Source organism: Balaenoptera ricei, chromosome 6, assembly GCF_028023285.1.
Source record: "Balaenoptera ricei isolate mBalRic1 chromosome 6, mBalRic1.hap2, whole genome shotgun sequence".
NCBI classification, from domain to species: domain Eukaryota; kingdom Metazoa; phylum Chordata; class Mammalia; order Artiodactyla; family Balaenopteridae; genus Balaenoptera; species Balaenoptera ricei.
Genome location: NC_082644.1, coordinates 6,371,576 through 6,386,571, shown reverse-complemented (window position 1 = coordinate 6,386,571; position 14,996 = coordinate 6,371,576). Strand labels below are relative to the sequence as shown.

General features: G+C 36.3%; 1 protein-coding gene across 30 annotated transcripts in view; it reads right to left on the bottom strand.

Annotated features, from left to right (window-relative positions):
* Positions 1–14,288, bottom strand: part of SAP30 (Sin3A associated protein 30) — a 101,303-nt gene extending 87,015 nt beyond the window's left edge. For 25 of the 30 annotated variants that reach the window (XR_009503955.1, XR_009503950.1, XR_009503947.1 and 22 more), the window contains exons 1-6: positions 13,634–14,288; positions 12,008–12,133; positions 11,508–11,606; positions 9,313–9,452; positions 8,100–8,265; positions 2,281–2,377 (exon numbers count right to left, since the gene is read on the bottom strand). Coding sequence is in view for 1 of the 30 variants with exons in the window: in XM_059926771.1 (XP_059782754.1) it covers positions 9,330–9,452; positions 11,508–11,606; positions 12,008–12,133; positions 13,634–13,957 (672 nt within the window). In the remaining 29 variants the exon portion in view is untranslated. Of the gene's footprint in view, positions 1–2,280; positions 2,378–8,099; positions 8,266–9,118; positions 9,453–11,507; positions 11,607–12,007; positions 12,134–13,633 lie in introns of those variants that run through there. The other 5 variants (XR_009503942.1, XR_009503943.1, XR_009503933.1 and 2 more) reach the window with 4 other exon arrangements.
* Positions 14,289–14,996: the final 708 nt, after the last annotated feature.

The following is a 14,996-nucleotide window of genomic DNA, read 5'->3' as shown; positions in this document are numbered from 1 at the left end:
TTGCCTAAGTAAACTTGTGTTAAATTAGCAGTAATAAAAATTCCATTTAATTTTTCTCTGTGGAAACTGTTTAAAATTTTTGACTATAAAATTTTCATCTACAAGGTGTTCACTGTGCTCAGTAAAAGAATTCTGTCCCTCAGAGGAAGAGCCATAACCCTGGCTCAAAGATGGAGAATATTTTCTGTTCTTGACAGATCATGTATACTTAATGAAAAGAACCAGAGATAAATTGAGGTTCTTGGAAGGGAAACTAGAAGTTTTCTAGTAAGAGGGGGAAAGTGAGCCAATATTTGAATATATATTATGTATGCCAAGTACTTTAAGCACATTTGCATTTTGCTCTCTTAATAAACCACAAAACCATCAAGATAAGTATTCTTAAACCCACTTTTCAGATGCTAACTCAAGTTTAAGATATTTGCTAAAAATCAAGACAGACTTTGAAGAGAGTTCCAGTTCCAAAACACTCACATAGTTGTATCCTTAAAACTATGCTACATACCCCTGACGTGTCCCTTTTTCTTGGGACTAACAAAACACATTAAAAGAAACATGTAATGGATGAGAATTTAAAGTCACATGAATTTTAAAGGTAAATAAAACGGATGCCTTCAAAGATATTTTCTGGGTGTTAGAGGCAGTTTTGGACTATGCTCCACACCTTTGGAGGTGTGCGCTGACGAGTAGCCAGCAGAATTAATTTCAGAAAGTCCTTCATGCTATAAAAATTTATTAGATACTCGCTAAGTGCCAGCTGTTATTAAGATCTGGGGATGTAGTAATGAATAAGATGGACTTCTCCTCTTGGAACTTGTATTCTAACAAAACTGTAATCATTACAAACATTTATAAATGTGAAGCCTGCTGCTACAAAGGAGAAGTGTAGGGTGCTATACAAAGTACTGCTGTGGGGAAACGTTCGAGAAGCACCACACGTGTAGTAAATCTAGGAGATAACCATTTTGAGTTAAAGTGACATTGTTTCACTGAAATACATCCTTGGAGGTCCCTGATCTGTTTCTCAAGACCACACGCAGAACAGTTTCAGTGTTCAATAGGTGTTACTGGGCTGAACAAAACAATTTTGAGGTAATCAGAATTCAGTTCCTCTTAAAAGCTGCAAAAACATAAGGCAGAACATGTTTTCAAATAGTATGACTTCTACAAAAATGCATGAAGAAGTGGAATTGTTTTTAAAAAACTCAAAATATATTGTTTTATCAACACAGTATATGATTTGATTGAGCTTTTTTTTCCTTCACTGAATTGACAGGTATTAAAGTTAAACTAACACAATAACAGAAGTCTTATATCCTTTCTGGAACAGTGCATAGAATAGGTAAATAAAGAAAATCATCAGTACATTTTCTACTTGGTATAGACTCTCTTTGAGGGAGGAAAAAAACAAGGCAATTCAACAATGGCTTTTTACTATATATTCCCTTATTACTGCACTCAAAACCTGATGAGAAAAATAGTATTTGGAAAAAAGCTAAATATTTAATAAATGGAATTTTATAGATTATTATGACTATTCTTCATTTTCTCTCCTTTCTGGAAATAACCTGTAATATCAAATTGCAATACATTCTTTTAGAAATGAATGCATTATAGAAGCACACACTCTTTTTTATGTAAATAACCAAATAAATGTAAAACGTGAATGTTCACACAACGTACCTTATACAACTTTTTCTGACTTGGTCAATATGTTTTACCAAATAAATGTAAAAACATGAATGTTCACACAACTTACCTATGCAACCTTTTCTGACTTGGTCAATACGTTTTTAAAAGCAAACATTTCATTCAGTCATTCAATGAATAGATCCTTTATTTTTTCAATAGCTTTTAGCTACAACAGAAGACAACTAAGCTTTTATTAAAAATGTACTATTGTGGTAAACACTGTCTTTCAACTGAATTAGATAGGTACTATCACAAGCCCTGCTCTATGGACAAAAATGCCAAGGCTTAGAGATTAAGTAGCTCATATTAAGTTACATTATCAGAGCAGTAAAGCCAGGTTTTGAATCTGACCAGTTTTCCTCTAGCATCTAGAGTCTTAACCACTACTTTATTTAATAGCATCAGATAATCTATTTCCTTTTTAGAAAAGCAAACTTTTACTTGTATGTGACAAGTACATTTCAGATAGCTCATATATGTTAAATGCTTAAATGAATAACAATCTGTATTTTTATCTTTGACTTTCTATATTCTTGTTCTTACTATGAATTCCATGGTGCTGAGCACAAAGTTGACAATAATACTTACTAATAGCTCATCTCTTCTTGATAAAATTTTTCTTATTCTCATCATAATCCATAGGGACTCCTTGAAAATTTTTGTTTGCTGGGATAAGGTACTAATCCTAAAGGATTATTAGAGAATTGGAAGCAACGTGGAGAAACAAAACAATGAGCAACAACTCTTAGAGGGAGACAACAGGTAAGAACATTCACAGCTCATTCTGCAACCTTAACTTCCTTATAATTGCCCAGAGATACACATGAATTCTTTCAATAATAAATTGTCTTAGCAAAGTATTATGACAGGTACTTTTAAAATGTAAATAATCTTACCAGTAAAATACTATGGGCTTTAAAATAATTTTCCCAAAAGGAAAAAATTATCAAATTCATATATTTCTAAATCATACTGCATTAACCACCTAAACCTAAACTTTTCTGTCAAAGAATTAAAGAGAAACTGCTATTAGAAAAGTATAGTAAACTGACATTGAATTAGCTTCCTCAATTTACGTCTACAGAACGGTATCACCAAAATGTGCTCAGCTTTGTATAGCGGTACGTATACCTGGAGAGAAATGCATGGCATACATGTAGCCAGTATACTCTCAGAATTTTACAATAAAAACCTATAGTAAATTTTCAACAAAAGAAGTATATGTGATCTCCATTTCCAGAGTTTTAGAAGTCAGAATGTAAGTCTGTTGGGTATTATGGGTATAAAACTGACTTGATGTCTACTTTAGATATACACTAAAGGGAATACACACACATACAATACACACACACACAAACACATATATGATAATCTAGTAGCAATTAATATGGTTATTATTTGAGAACTATAGTTGACTATGTAGACTATAAATGCAACTGGGATATGACACATAGAGTAAACTAAAGTTTATAGTATCAGCTTTTAGCTACAAAGAAATACAAGAAATTTCCTAATCCCCAAAGAATAAATTCTATAGTAAACAGTACACACACTTAAAAAAAAATATATCATACATAAGACATTTCTTGACACTTTTAAACTAACTCCGGTTAAATAAATAAGCAATAACATGACAAAAATTTATTTTTGAACCACCATCACTTGCCGAGATCATAATCTGAATTTTGCTATCAAAACTATGTAAATCCATACAAATAGCAGATAAAAGAGAGCTGGCTGGCATGGCTATATAAATATCAGACAATATAGATTTTAAATTAAAAAAATTGTACAAGAGACAAGGAAAGACATTTTATAGTTAAAAGGGTCAATCCACAACAAGATATAAAAATTATAGATATATATGCATCAAACAACAGAGCCCGAAAATATATGAAGGAAACACTGACAGAACTGAAAGGAGAAATAGTTCTACAATAATAGTTGGAGGTCTCAATACTTTACTTTAAATAATGGATAGACATCTAGACAGAAGATTAAAAAGGAAACAGAGGACTTGAACAATACTCTAAACCATCTAGACCTAAGAGACATATACAGAACACTTCACCCAACGATAGCAGAATACACATTCTTCTCAAGTGCACATGGAACATTCTTCAGGATAGTCTGTTAGCCCATAAAACAATTTTCCATAAATTAAAAAAACTGAAATCATACAAACTATCTTCTCTAACCATAATGGAATGAAGCTAGAAATCAATAACAGAAGAAAAACAGGAAAATCCACAAATATGTGGAAATTAAACAATGCATCCTTAACAACCAATGAGTCAAAGAAGAAAGAACTAGGAAAGTCAGAAAATACTTTGAGATGAATGAAAACAAAAATAAAACACACCAAACTTATGGGATGCAGCAAAAGAAGTACTCAGAGAGAAATTTATAGCTGCAAACATATACATTAATAAAGAAGAAAGATCTCAAATCAACTGAACTTTGCACCTTAAGAAACTAGAAAAAGAAGAGCAAACTTAATCCAAAGCCAGTGGAAGAAAGAAAATAATAAAGATTAGAGCAGAAATAAATGAAATGGAGAATAGAAAAATAATAATCAATGAAACCACATAAAATATCAACAAAATTGACAAACCCTCAGCTCGACTACTAAAAAAAAAAAAAAAAGAGAGAGAAAGCACATATAACTAAAATTACAAATAAAAGCAGGGACATTACAACCAACCTTACAGAAATTAAAAGTATTATAAGAGAACGCTATGAACAATTGTATGACAACAAATTGAATGAACTAGATGAAATGGACAAATTCTTAGAAACACAAAATTACCAAAGTTGACTCAAGAATAAATAGAAAACCTCAACTGTCCTATAATAAGTAAAGAGGTTGAATCAATAATCAAAAATTTTCCATCAAAGAAATGTCCCGGACCAGATGGTTTCGCTAGTGAATTCAATCAAACTTTTAAAAAATAAATTAACGTCACTCCTATTCAAATTTTTCCAAAAAATAGAAAAGGAGAGAACACTTTCTAACACATTCAATGAGGCCAGCATTATCCTGATAGCAAAGTCAGATAAAGACAGCAGAAGAAACTATAGAACAATATCCCTTATGAATACAGATGTAAAAATCTTCAACAAAATACTAACAAACCAAACCCAACGGCACACTAAAAGGATTATACACCATGACCAAGTGATATTTATCCCAGGAATGCAAGGGTGGTTCAACCAAAGAAAACAATTCAATGTAATACACTAAATTAACAGAACAAAAAGGGGGAAAACATGATTACTTCAACAGTTATAGAAAAAGTATTTGATGAAATTCAACACCCTTTCATGATTAAAAAACTCAGCAAACTAAGAATAGAAGAAAACTTCCTTAATAAAATAAAGAGCATTTACAATATATCCACAATTAACATTATACTCAATGGTGAAAGATTGAAAGCTGTCTTCATAAGATAAAGAACAAGACAAGGATGCCTGTTTTCATCCCTACTACTCAACATTGTACTATAAGTCCTAGTCAGAGCAATTCGGCAAGAAAAATAAATAAAAAGCATCCAAATTAAAAAGGAAGAAGTAAAATTAACTCTATTTAAAGATAACATGATTCCATATATAGAAAATATCATAAAATCCACAAAAATACTACTAGAGCTAATAAATGAATTCACCACAGGTGCAGGGTCAACACATACTAATCAGTGTTTTATACACCAGTAAGGAACAATCCAAAAAAAGATATTAACAAAACAATTCCATTTATAATAACATCAAAAAGGATAAAATATCATGAATAAATTTAACCAAGGAGGTGAAAGACCTGTACACTGGAAACTACAAAACATTATAGAAAGAAATTAAAGAAGACCTAAAAGTAATGGAAAGATAATCCATGTTCACGGATTGAAATACTTAACATTTTTAAGACGGCAACTGTCAAGCGATCTACAGATTCAGTACAATCATCAAAATTCTAATGGCCTTTTTTTTTTTTTTTTTTTTGGCAGAAATAGAAAAGCCAATCCTCAAATTCATATGGAACTGCAAGGGGCCCCAAATATCCTAAACAATACTGAAAAAGAAAAACAAAGTGGGAGGACTCACACCTTCTGATTTTAAAACCTACTACAAGGCTACAGTAGTCAAATATGTATGGTACTGGCTTAATAGAAATATAGGCCAAAGGAACAGAATTGAGAATATAGAAATAAACCAAAACACCTATGGCAAATTGATTTTTGACAAAGGTGCCAAGACCATTCAGTGGGGAAAGAACAGTCTCTTCAACAAATACTGCTGGAACAACTGGATAACCTCATTCAAAAGAATGAAGCTGGAACTCTACCTCACTCCATATACAAAAATTGACTCAAAATGGGTCAATGCCCTAAATATAAGAGCTAAAACTATAAAATTCCTAGAAAAAACATACGGGCTAATCTTTATAACCTTGGATTTGGCAATGGATTCTTAGGCTTCACACCAAAAGTATAAGCAACAGAAGAAAAAATTAATTGTACTAAATAAAAATTTTAAACTTTTATGCATCAAAGAACATTAACAAGAATGTGAAAAGGCAATCTACAAAATGGGAGAAAATATTTGTAAATCATATATGTAGAGTAGAGTCAATACCTAGAATAAAGAACTCCTAACAACTCAGCAACAACAAAAACAACCCAATTTAAAAATGAACAAAGGAACTGAAAAGAAATGTAAATCAAAACCGCAGTGAGATACCACTTCGCACCTAGTAGGATGGCTTTAATAAAAAAAAAAAAAAAAAAAAGGAAATACAAGTATTAGCAATTTGGAGAAATAGCTGTTAGGAATGTACAATGATACAGCCACTATGGAAAAGTTTGGAGGTTCCTCAAAACGTTATAGAATTACCATGTGACTCAGCAACTCCACTCCTAGATATATATCCAAGAAAAATGAAGACATGTCCACACAGAAACTTGTACATGAATGTTTATAGCAGCATTATTCATAATAGCCAAAGGTGGAAATCCAAATGTCTAAATGTCCATCAATGGATGACTGGAAAAACAAATTGTGATTTTCCAATTGTGATTGGAAAAACAAATTGGAAAAACAAATTGTGAAAAACAAATTTTCTAATCAATGGATGACTGGAAAAACAAATTCACACAATGGAATGTTATTCAGCCATAAAAAGCAAAAACTACTAATATATGCTGCAATTTAGATAAACCTTGAAAATATTAAAGCAAAAAAAAAATCCAGAAACAAAAGGACATGTATTGCATGATTCCCTTTACATGATATATCCATAATAGGCAAGTCCATAGCGACAGAAAGATTAGAGGTTAACAGGGGATGGGAAAAGGTGGAATTGGGAGTAGTTACTTATCAGTGTTTCTATGGGGTAAGGAAAAGTTTTTAAAATAGAGCTGGTGGTTGCACAACATTTTGAATACACTAAATACTACCAAATTGTACACTTTAAAGTGGCTAACTTCAATTTTAAAAAAAGCTTTATGTAGAAATAATAGAGCTTACTTTCTTAAGAAATTTCAGACATTAATTTTTAGCCTTTTGCTAAATTATTCAGTAGAAGGTAGTTACCAAATAACTTATTTCTTGAGCTGCTGCTACACATTCTACCCCAATGGTAGTCAAATTTGGATTCTTTTCCTGGTGCTCTAATATTAAAAGTAAACCATATACTTATAGAGATTTACTTTTTCTTGTTCAGATATAGATAAGTAAAAAGATTTCCACTAAACTCGTGATTTTTAAAACCCAACAGCAAAGAATTAAAATTTTTATGTAAAACTTTTACACTGCAGCTTCCTGAGTCTCTCATCTTTGGGGAGGCTCTTAAGTTCTCAATTTTTCATGTTTTAAATTGCTCTAACGAGGATTTAATTTCACTGGATAATCAACACTCAACTCTTATTCTTTCACTTTTTTATACAACTACATTTTATGCACATAATTGTATGAAACTAACATTGATTCATTGTATTCATAAACATACATTTTAATGTCAGCAAATAATTTCAAGCTTTTTTCATAAGAATGGAGTGGGGTTTTATAAGAAAAAATAAGCCTACAGACAAGTTTCTATTGAAAAACTAAGTCTTTATAGATTTAGGTAAAAATATAAAATATAAAGGTAATACTTTCTTCAAATAAACCACCACATCTTGTAGCTATGTGGTTCATCTTCATACAGCTAAGAAAAAAACTTCTCATGGAGATTTCTGGAGTACTGGAAACCAGAGGTTTCTGTAATAGCAATTATTACAAGCTCTGGCTTATCAATAAAGTAGCAAGTAAATCTTTAAATGGTCACAGCAAGAACAAAGACCAGTAGCCTTAGAGCTCACCATTATTTTCTAGCTGTCAATACACTCAGAACACTTAAAAATACACAGACTCACCTTCTATTGAACCAGTATGTTCTTTAAATTTGGCTACATAGCAGTTCCCAATCAGGGGTGATTCTGTCCCCACCAGGGACATTTGACAATGTCTAGATATATTTTTGGTTATCACTTTTGGAGCTCTGCTGGCTCTAGTGTGTGGACTCCGGTGAGGCCGCCAAACCTACAACACACAGGACAGCCTCCCACAATAAAGAATTATCAGGCCCAAATGTCAACCTTGAGATATCCTGAGCTACATTAATGGTCTCGGCCATTTCCATCCTGAAATTTGTACCACAATCTCAGAACACTTCACTGAAACTGTTATTCTGTTCTGATGTCACAAGCTATAAATTTGATTTGTAACTCTAAGACCCTGGTTAAATAATACAATCTCAGGAAAAGCAGAGGTTAAAAATATTTAAGAGAAAACTGATAGAGAATGAAATATAAAAAGAAAATAAAATAGAACTCAGGTCAGAGCTATGTATGACCAAAATTTTGAGATCTTGTTAGATTTCTAGATCTCTCCAATTTATTAGCTTTAATTTGCAGTGTAAGCAGTACAGAACATGACTGAAAATTAAGGGGTAGTGCAGAGGTTCTTTCTATATTTGTGCCATATAAATACCTTTCCACTAAAACAAAATTTAAAGAAACAACAAACTATTTAATTCTATGTTCAGATTTCAATTTTCAGCACTGTGTTTACCTTTGCTGACACATTACGTCTTCTTTGGAAGGAGGCAGGCATTAAACTATTTGTTCTTCCTGATATTTCAAACCTGTTAGTACTAAAAAGCACTTTAAAAAATAATACTATTTAGGATATCCTTAATTCCAAATCAGACTGTCCCAGAGAAAGCAAATGTGCTACATCTGTTACTTCTGTTAGTTCCTCAGAATTAAAAAAAAGAAAAAAGAAAAAAGGTAACAAAATGATCTTCACATTAAAATCTCAATTAATACTGGTTCCTAAAAGTCAGTTTAAAATAAAAATCAAGTTTCACAAAATAAATACACTGAAGCAACTATAATAGTAATAACCTTTATTTAAAATATTTTTTAATCTAGGAAAGCTCATTTTACATGAGTTTCCAACTAATTATTAGAGTCAGAAACAAAGAAAATAAAACCAGAGAAAATCTTCTGTAGAAAAAATACACAAGGAACATTTCTACATGTGAAAAAGCAGTAAGCAGTCTTAACATGAACATCCAAGTCTTACTCTCAATTCCATCTCTCCTAGTGAACACCACTATCAACCTTGAGATCTGACTTGTTCTTGTCATTCTTCACTGAGTAGATGAAATATGTTAAGGTGTCTTTTTCATTCACTGGAATTGACCTAAAGTGGCAACCAACTATCTATAAAGAAAAAAAAAATTGAGGAAATTAAATTATAGATATTAACAGATTTTATAAACTAGGTAAAAAATACTGTCATCAAAAGAAAAAGTGTGATAAGAGCTATTTCCTTTTAAAAATAAATTTAACAAAGAACCAACAGGATGAAAAGCATATAAGAGTAAGATATTATGAACAAGAGATAGCATGATTTCAAAGGATCCCTTGGCCCACTCAATTAACTATATATTAATTACAATATGTATTTCCTTTTACTTATTTTGAATTTTATAACTGAGATCTAGATTAGGAATTAAGCAGTTTTACTTTTAAACTTCAAATATCAATGAAATAGAACAGAATGTAGGAGTTCACATGCATCATATAATGGTTTAGTCTCTAGTTATGGAAAAAGGATAAACATTAAGTTGAAAAAGTTTTGGTACTATAGAAACAAATCATGAATTATCTTACAAATATGTCTGCTACAACTTACATTCATTCATTCATTCATTGGCAATATTTTTTGTTAAGGTTCCCTGAAAATTATTCTGAATAAAAACTGATGGAAAATGAGAAGGAAAAAAGGGATGTCCACTGAAGAATGTTTACCTGCTTTCTTGCCTTTTCATTCTGTGCACTGCAACTACCAATAGAAGTATAACAGACTAAACTGGGGCGCTGATATGCATATTTAGATTCTAGAAGATAAAACTTCTTAAAGAGAAAGATAATTAAGAGACTTAAGGAGGACAGTCACTCAACTCTGGAATCATTAGTAAATATCTGCATTTCTGAGTAAGTTATAACACTCGTGACTATTTGGATTTCTCATTTCTAAAAAAGAAAATAGCTCTAGAAATAATTTAACTTTTTAAAAAGAAGATCAGATTATCAAAAACTTCGTTTGATTTCTGCATTTAAAAAATATATACATTTAAATGTAATACTTAAAATAATCATTTCTTCGGTTCTCATTTGTCCCAAAACAAAGGTACCTTCACTTGATTAGTAACTGTATATATATCAATATAGTTTCATCATGGCAGGCAATATCTATATTTATGTTATATTAATGTACTATACAATCCAAAAAGGATGTGATCTTTTAAATCAAATTTAAAGAAAAATTAGATTTTTGTTGCCTAGGCAAGAAGGAAAGCAGCAGCTCTGGCTAAAGTGTTAATATACTGGATCTTAATGTTAAAAGCATTCTACTCATCTTCTATCTTATTCAATATGCACATTTTAGAAAATGTTGGATTACTAAATTCAAGCTGAAGAACATGAGAAAACTGATTTATATATTTATTATATCCTGTCGAATAGGTTAAGCATTTTTATTTTAAATATGATAGAAGTACAAACATATAAATCTATATAAATATCTTAATATGATGTACAGATTTCTTGGCTCTATTATTTCTGGGAACACAAACACACTCAACTTTTCAAAATTCACTGAAGGACTACAAGTCCTATATCAAGAAACTATAAGTAAAAGCTTGGATACAAGTCTTTGCATCTTCTAGACGTAAAAACATGGGTGCTTCAAATAAAACTAACAGCAACCAGGACAAGTTCTGAACTAGTTAAATCAGCCAGGTATGGGAATACTGTTTAGGGGCTTATCTGTAAAACCTACTCCATCAAAAACTTCAAAAAATAAATTCTAACGAAGACATCAAAGCTTATTAATTTATTTTATTATGCCTCAATTAGGTGTTCAATAAATGTTTACTTAACAAATAGAATTTTAAAATAAACAGGTTTCTAGAATGAGAATTAAAGAAACTTTCACTCACTATTTCTGAAAGTCATTATTGGAAGATTCTTAGAAAACTGCACAGAATCCACTGAGTAGTCATTACACAAAGGAATTTCCTAAGTGGTAGACAAACATTTCTAGGCAACTAGATTCTTCCACAATAGATTTTTTACTAACTTTGATTTTTCTAACTACTGATAAAAGGTATTGTTATATATGCTACATTAATAATGTCATTAGCATTTAATGACCCTTTTTTGTATGAACAGGCTCATTTAAAGGTTAAATAGCTTAAAACTCATATATACCTCCACAAGCTGGGCTTTATTAAGTCCTGGTCTGGTTGGGAGTTTGAAGTGTCTTTTGTATCTCCTAAGTGTATTCACCTGTAATTGGTATAAATCAACCTGGAAAAAATTAACATATCATTTGTTAAAAGACTTAGCTTTGTTATATATAACAACAATGCAATTTCAACACAATGAAAACTTAACTCCATTATTAAAAATGCCTTTTATATAACCAAAACTACAAATGTATTAAACACTTCAATCTTTTGAGCATAATTATTAAAGACCAGGGACCAAAAAAAAAGAACTTATAAGACAACAGAGCTCTAAGAGTTGTCAATTGAAACTGTAACAAGTCCAATTGTGTAACTGCATGTTAACTGGCCATATTTAATTTTGCTTTCATTTTCAGATCTCAAATGCTTTAAGTATTTTTAAAATTTGTTCATATTTTTTAAATAAAACTTTCAGAATGGAGCACTTAAGATTTACATTTAACATACGAAACTTTCACCTACCTCTGGAGTATCAATATCTTGAACAGGTGAATCTCCTCCATCATCATCACTCCCTTTTCTCTTTCTTCTGTTTCGAACGCTCTGAATTAAGTTTTTATGATAATCACAAATGTAAAGATGCCTTGCCTGAAACAGAAAAGTTTCACAGACTACTTATGATTGCCGTAAAATGTGTCTATGTATTAAAAATACATTTCACAGTGAATTATTAAAAATAAAAACAACAGTCCAAACAGGCCATTGTTAAGACAATGCACGTTTCTTTCTACTTCAGTCCTGAACCCAGTTAAAACCTACCATGTCTGGCAATATTGTTAAGAGGATTGGGGGTGGGGCGGGGAGAGGTGCCAGTAAGGGAAGCGAGTCGCAAAGAACGAGAAATTCTACCGTCTGGATTCAAATTGCAGCGATGGTGAACTAGATTAGTTCAGTCATGCTGTTTTTGTTAACAAGGGAAAAATGATGCTGTTCACAATTTTGCTATTTGATAGCATTTTCTCTACTTAAAGAGCATTTTAAAATACCGTAATGTATGCTTCCTAACCTTGCTAACTTAATACTCAAATTATAGTCGAGCACAAAACTACCCATTTTTACATATAAGTTGCTGATTTCACATCCTAAATTTAAATTTGAATTATGAACTCCTCTGCGTATTAAATGCATTTATCAGTAATACGTTTTTCCAACCAAAGCAATGTGAAATTATTCAAGTACACCTGAAAAGTTTCTCATGAACACGACGGAGGAACTAACTGAATAGGCAGAAAGTATCTCAAATAAACTTTTCAAAAACTTTAATTACATAGTTCTGAGAGCTGTACGGTAACATCTGAAATACCAGGTTTCGTACATTAGCAGTTACTCCTTAAAAAAAACAAACAATTGAGGACTGAGCTAATAGGCTTTTAAATTAACCTCTAAGCTAAGTGCAAGCTAAAAAGATGCACGATGTGTGCCGGTTCTGACATTTTGTTATTTGTTACCGCCGCCCAGAGCTCCGAAAAGTTCAAATGGCCGTTTCTAAAAAGCTCAGCGACGGTCAAAAGAACAGACGTGCGAAAGGACGAAGAAAGAAACCCTGATGGCTGCCAACCCGAGGGCGAAACCGCAGAGGCTGCGCGCTCCCCACGCTGGGAGCGGCTGCCCGGCTCGCAGCCAGGCGTCGCCTGCCCCCGCGCCCGCGGGACGGGGAACGGGATCCTCGTCGCCCGCGGCGTCAGGCCCTACCAGGACTCCACTGTCCCCAGACCGGGGGAGCTACTCCCCGGGGCCGAGCGCCGGCTCGGGCAGCAAAACAAAGAAGGCGCCTCCGTTCCACACGGAGCCGCCGGGCTGCAGAACAGCTACTCCGGGCCCTCTGCTCGGCCGCCCCCTTTGTTTCGCGTCCCGGCCCCCGCGGAGGAGGAGGGGGAGGCAGGGCGCGGGTCCGCGGCGCGCGAGCCTGTCGGCTGGGGGCGGAGGGCCGAGTTGCAGCACTTTGTTGTTTGCTTCCTACTAGAGACGCCAGAACGGGCTCGCGCTGCGCCCAGGTCTGGGGGCCCCGCACCCCACCGACGTCGCGTCTGCTCCGCTCCCCGAGCGCCCGTGGGCCGCGCAGGGCAGGCCCGTCCCGCCGTCACTTACGCTCTTATCCAGCTCGATCTTCACCTTCTTCTGGGAGATGCTCTTCTGGATCCTCTTGCTGAAGCTGGCGTTGCCCGCCGCCCGGCCGCACCGCTCGCCGTCCTCGCGCAGACAGCACAGCTGCCCCGGGCCCGGCCCGGCCGCTCCCGGGGGCCCCGCCGCCGAGACCCCCCCGGCGCCCGGCACCTCGGCCCCGGCGCCCGCTCCGGCCCCGTTCCCGGCCGAGGCGGCGGCGGCGGCGGCGGCGGCAGCGGCGACCACGGCGGCCACGGCGGCGGCCGCGTCCCCGCCGCGGCTCATGTCCTCGGGCGTGAAGCCATTCATGTCCCCACGCTCGCCGCGCCGCGCTGACAGAAGCCCCGCTCGCCGCGCCGCTCGCCTCTCGGGAGACGTCGGGGTCTAGGCGGTCCCTCAGGCACCTGCCCGGCGGCGGCTACTCACTCTGCGCCCGCGGCCACCGGACAACACCGCGGGCCCCCGGCCTGCCGGTGTCTGCTGGCGCCGGGACAGTGGACGGAGCTTGGGGTCGGGAACCAGAGTCTGGCGTCGCCTGGAGCCGGGACGCCGCTCACTGTCACATGGAGACTCCTCAGCAGTTGGACCACAGCGCCTCCACCTCCCTCCGGCCCTCGACCTGCGCAAGCGCGTTGCGCCCTTGCCCGTCCCGCCCCTTCCACTCTGTCGCATGGCACCATGGGAATCGTAGTTTTCTTCCGGGGAGCCAACCTCAGCTCCAATCTGACCCAGCGCTTCGCGGTTTAGGGGAACTACTTATCCCAGCATTCATGGCGCGGAGGCGGGTCGGGCCTTTTTTTTTTTTTTTTTTTTTTTTTTGGTGAAACACGGGGAAAACAAGGGGCGTGTGGTTGGGGTTGCGAGGTTTTCTTGTTTCTGGTCTCTCCCGGGAAGTTGGGCTGTGTTTAGGTCCTGAATTTTGCAGAGCTGGCATTCTGCACGAAGAGGTCACTCAATTCCTGAGGCGAAGCACAAAACGCGGGGGGCGGGAGTAGGAGGGAAGTGGAGGGAGCTTGTGGGAAAAAAGTTTCGGGCTGTTTTCGTATCTGTGGAAAAAGTTTTTGATGTGACTACGTTTTTGTGGGAAACCCAGACCGAGGAGAACGGGCGCCCTGGCGTTCTTCGGGTCCCGGAGGTCCCGCAGCTAACACCACGGGATCTGATAGCAGTTGCGCCGACTGACGCCCCAGACTGTCTGTGAGGGCGCCTGCCAGGGGGGAACGCGCGTGCCGACCTCCGCGCCAGGACGGGGCCGATGTCGGACTGGAGGCCGCCTCCAGATCCTCGCATTGTCCCTGCGAGGAACGCGCTGGCTTGCGGGGCGCACACTGCCGCTTCTTGAGGTGGA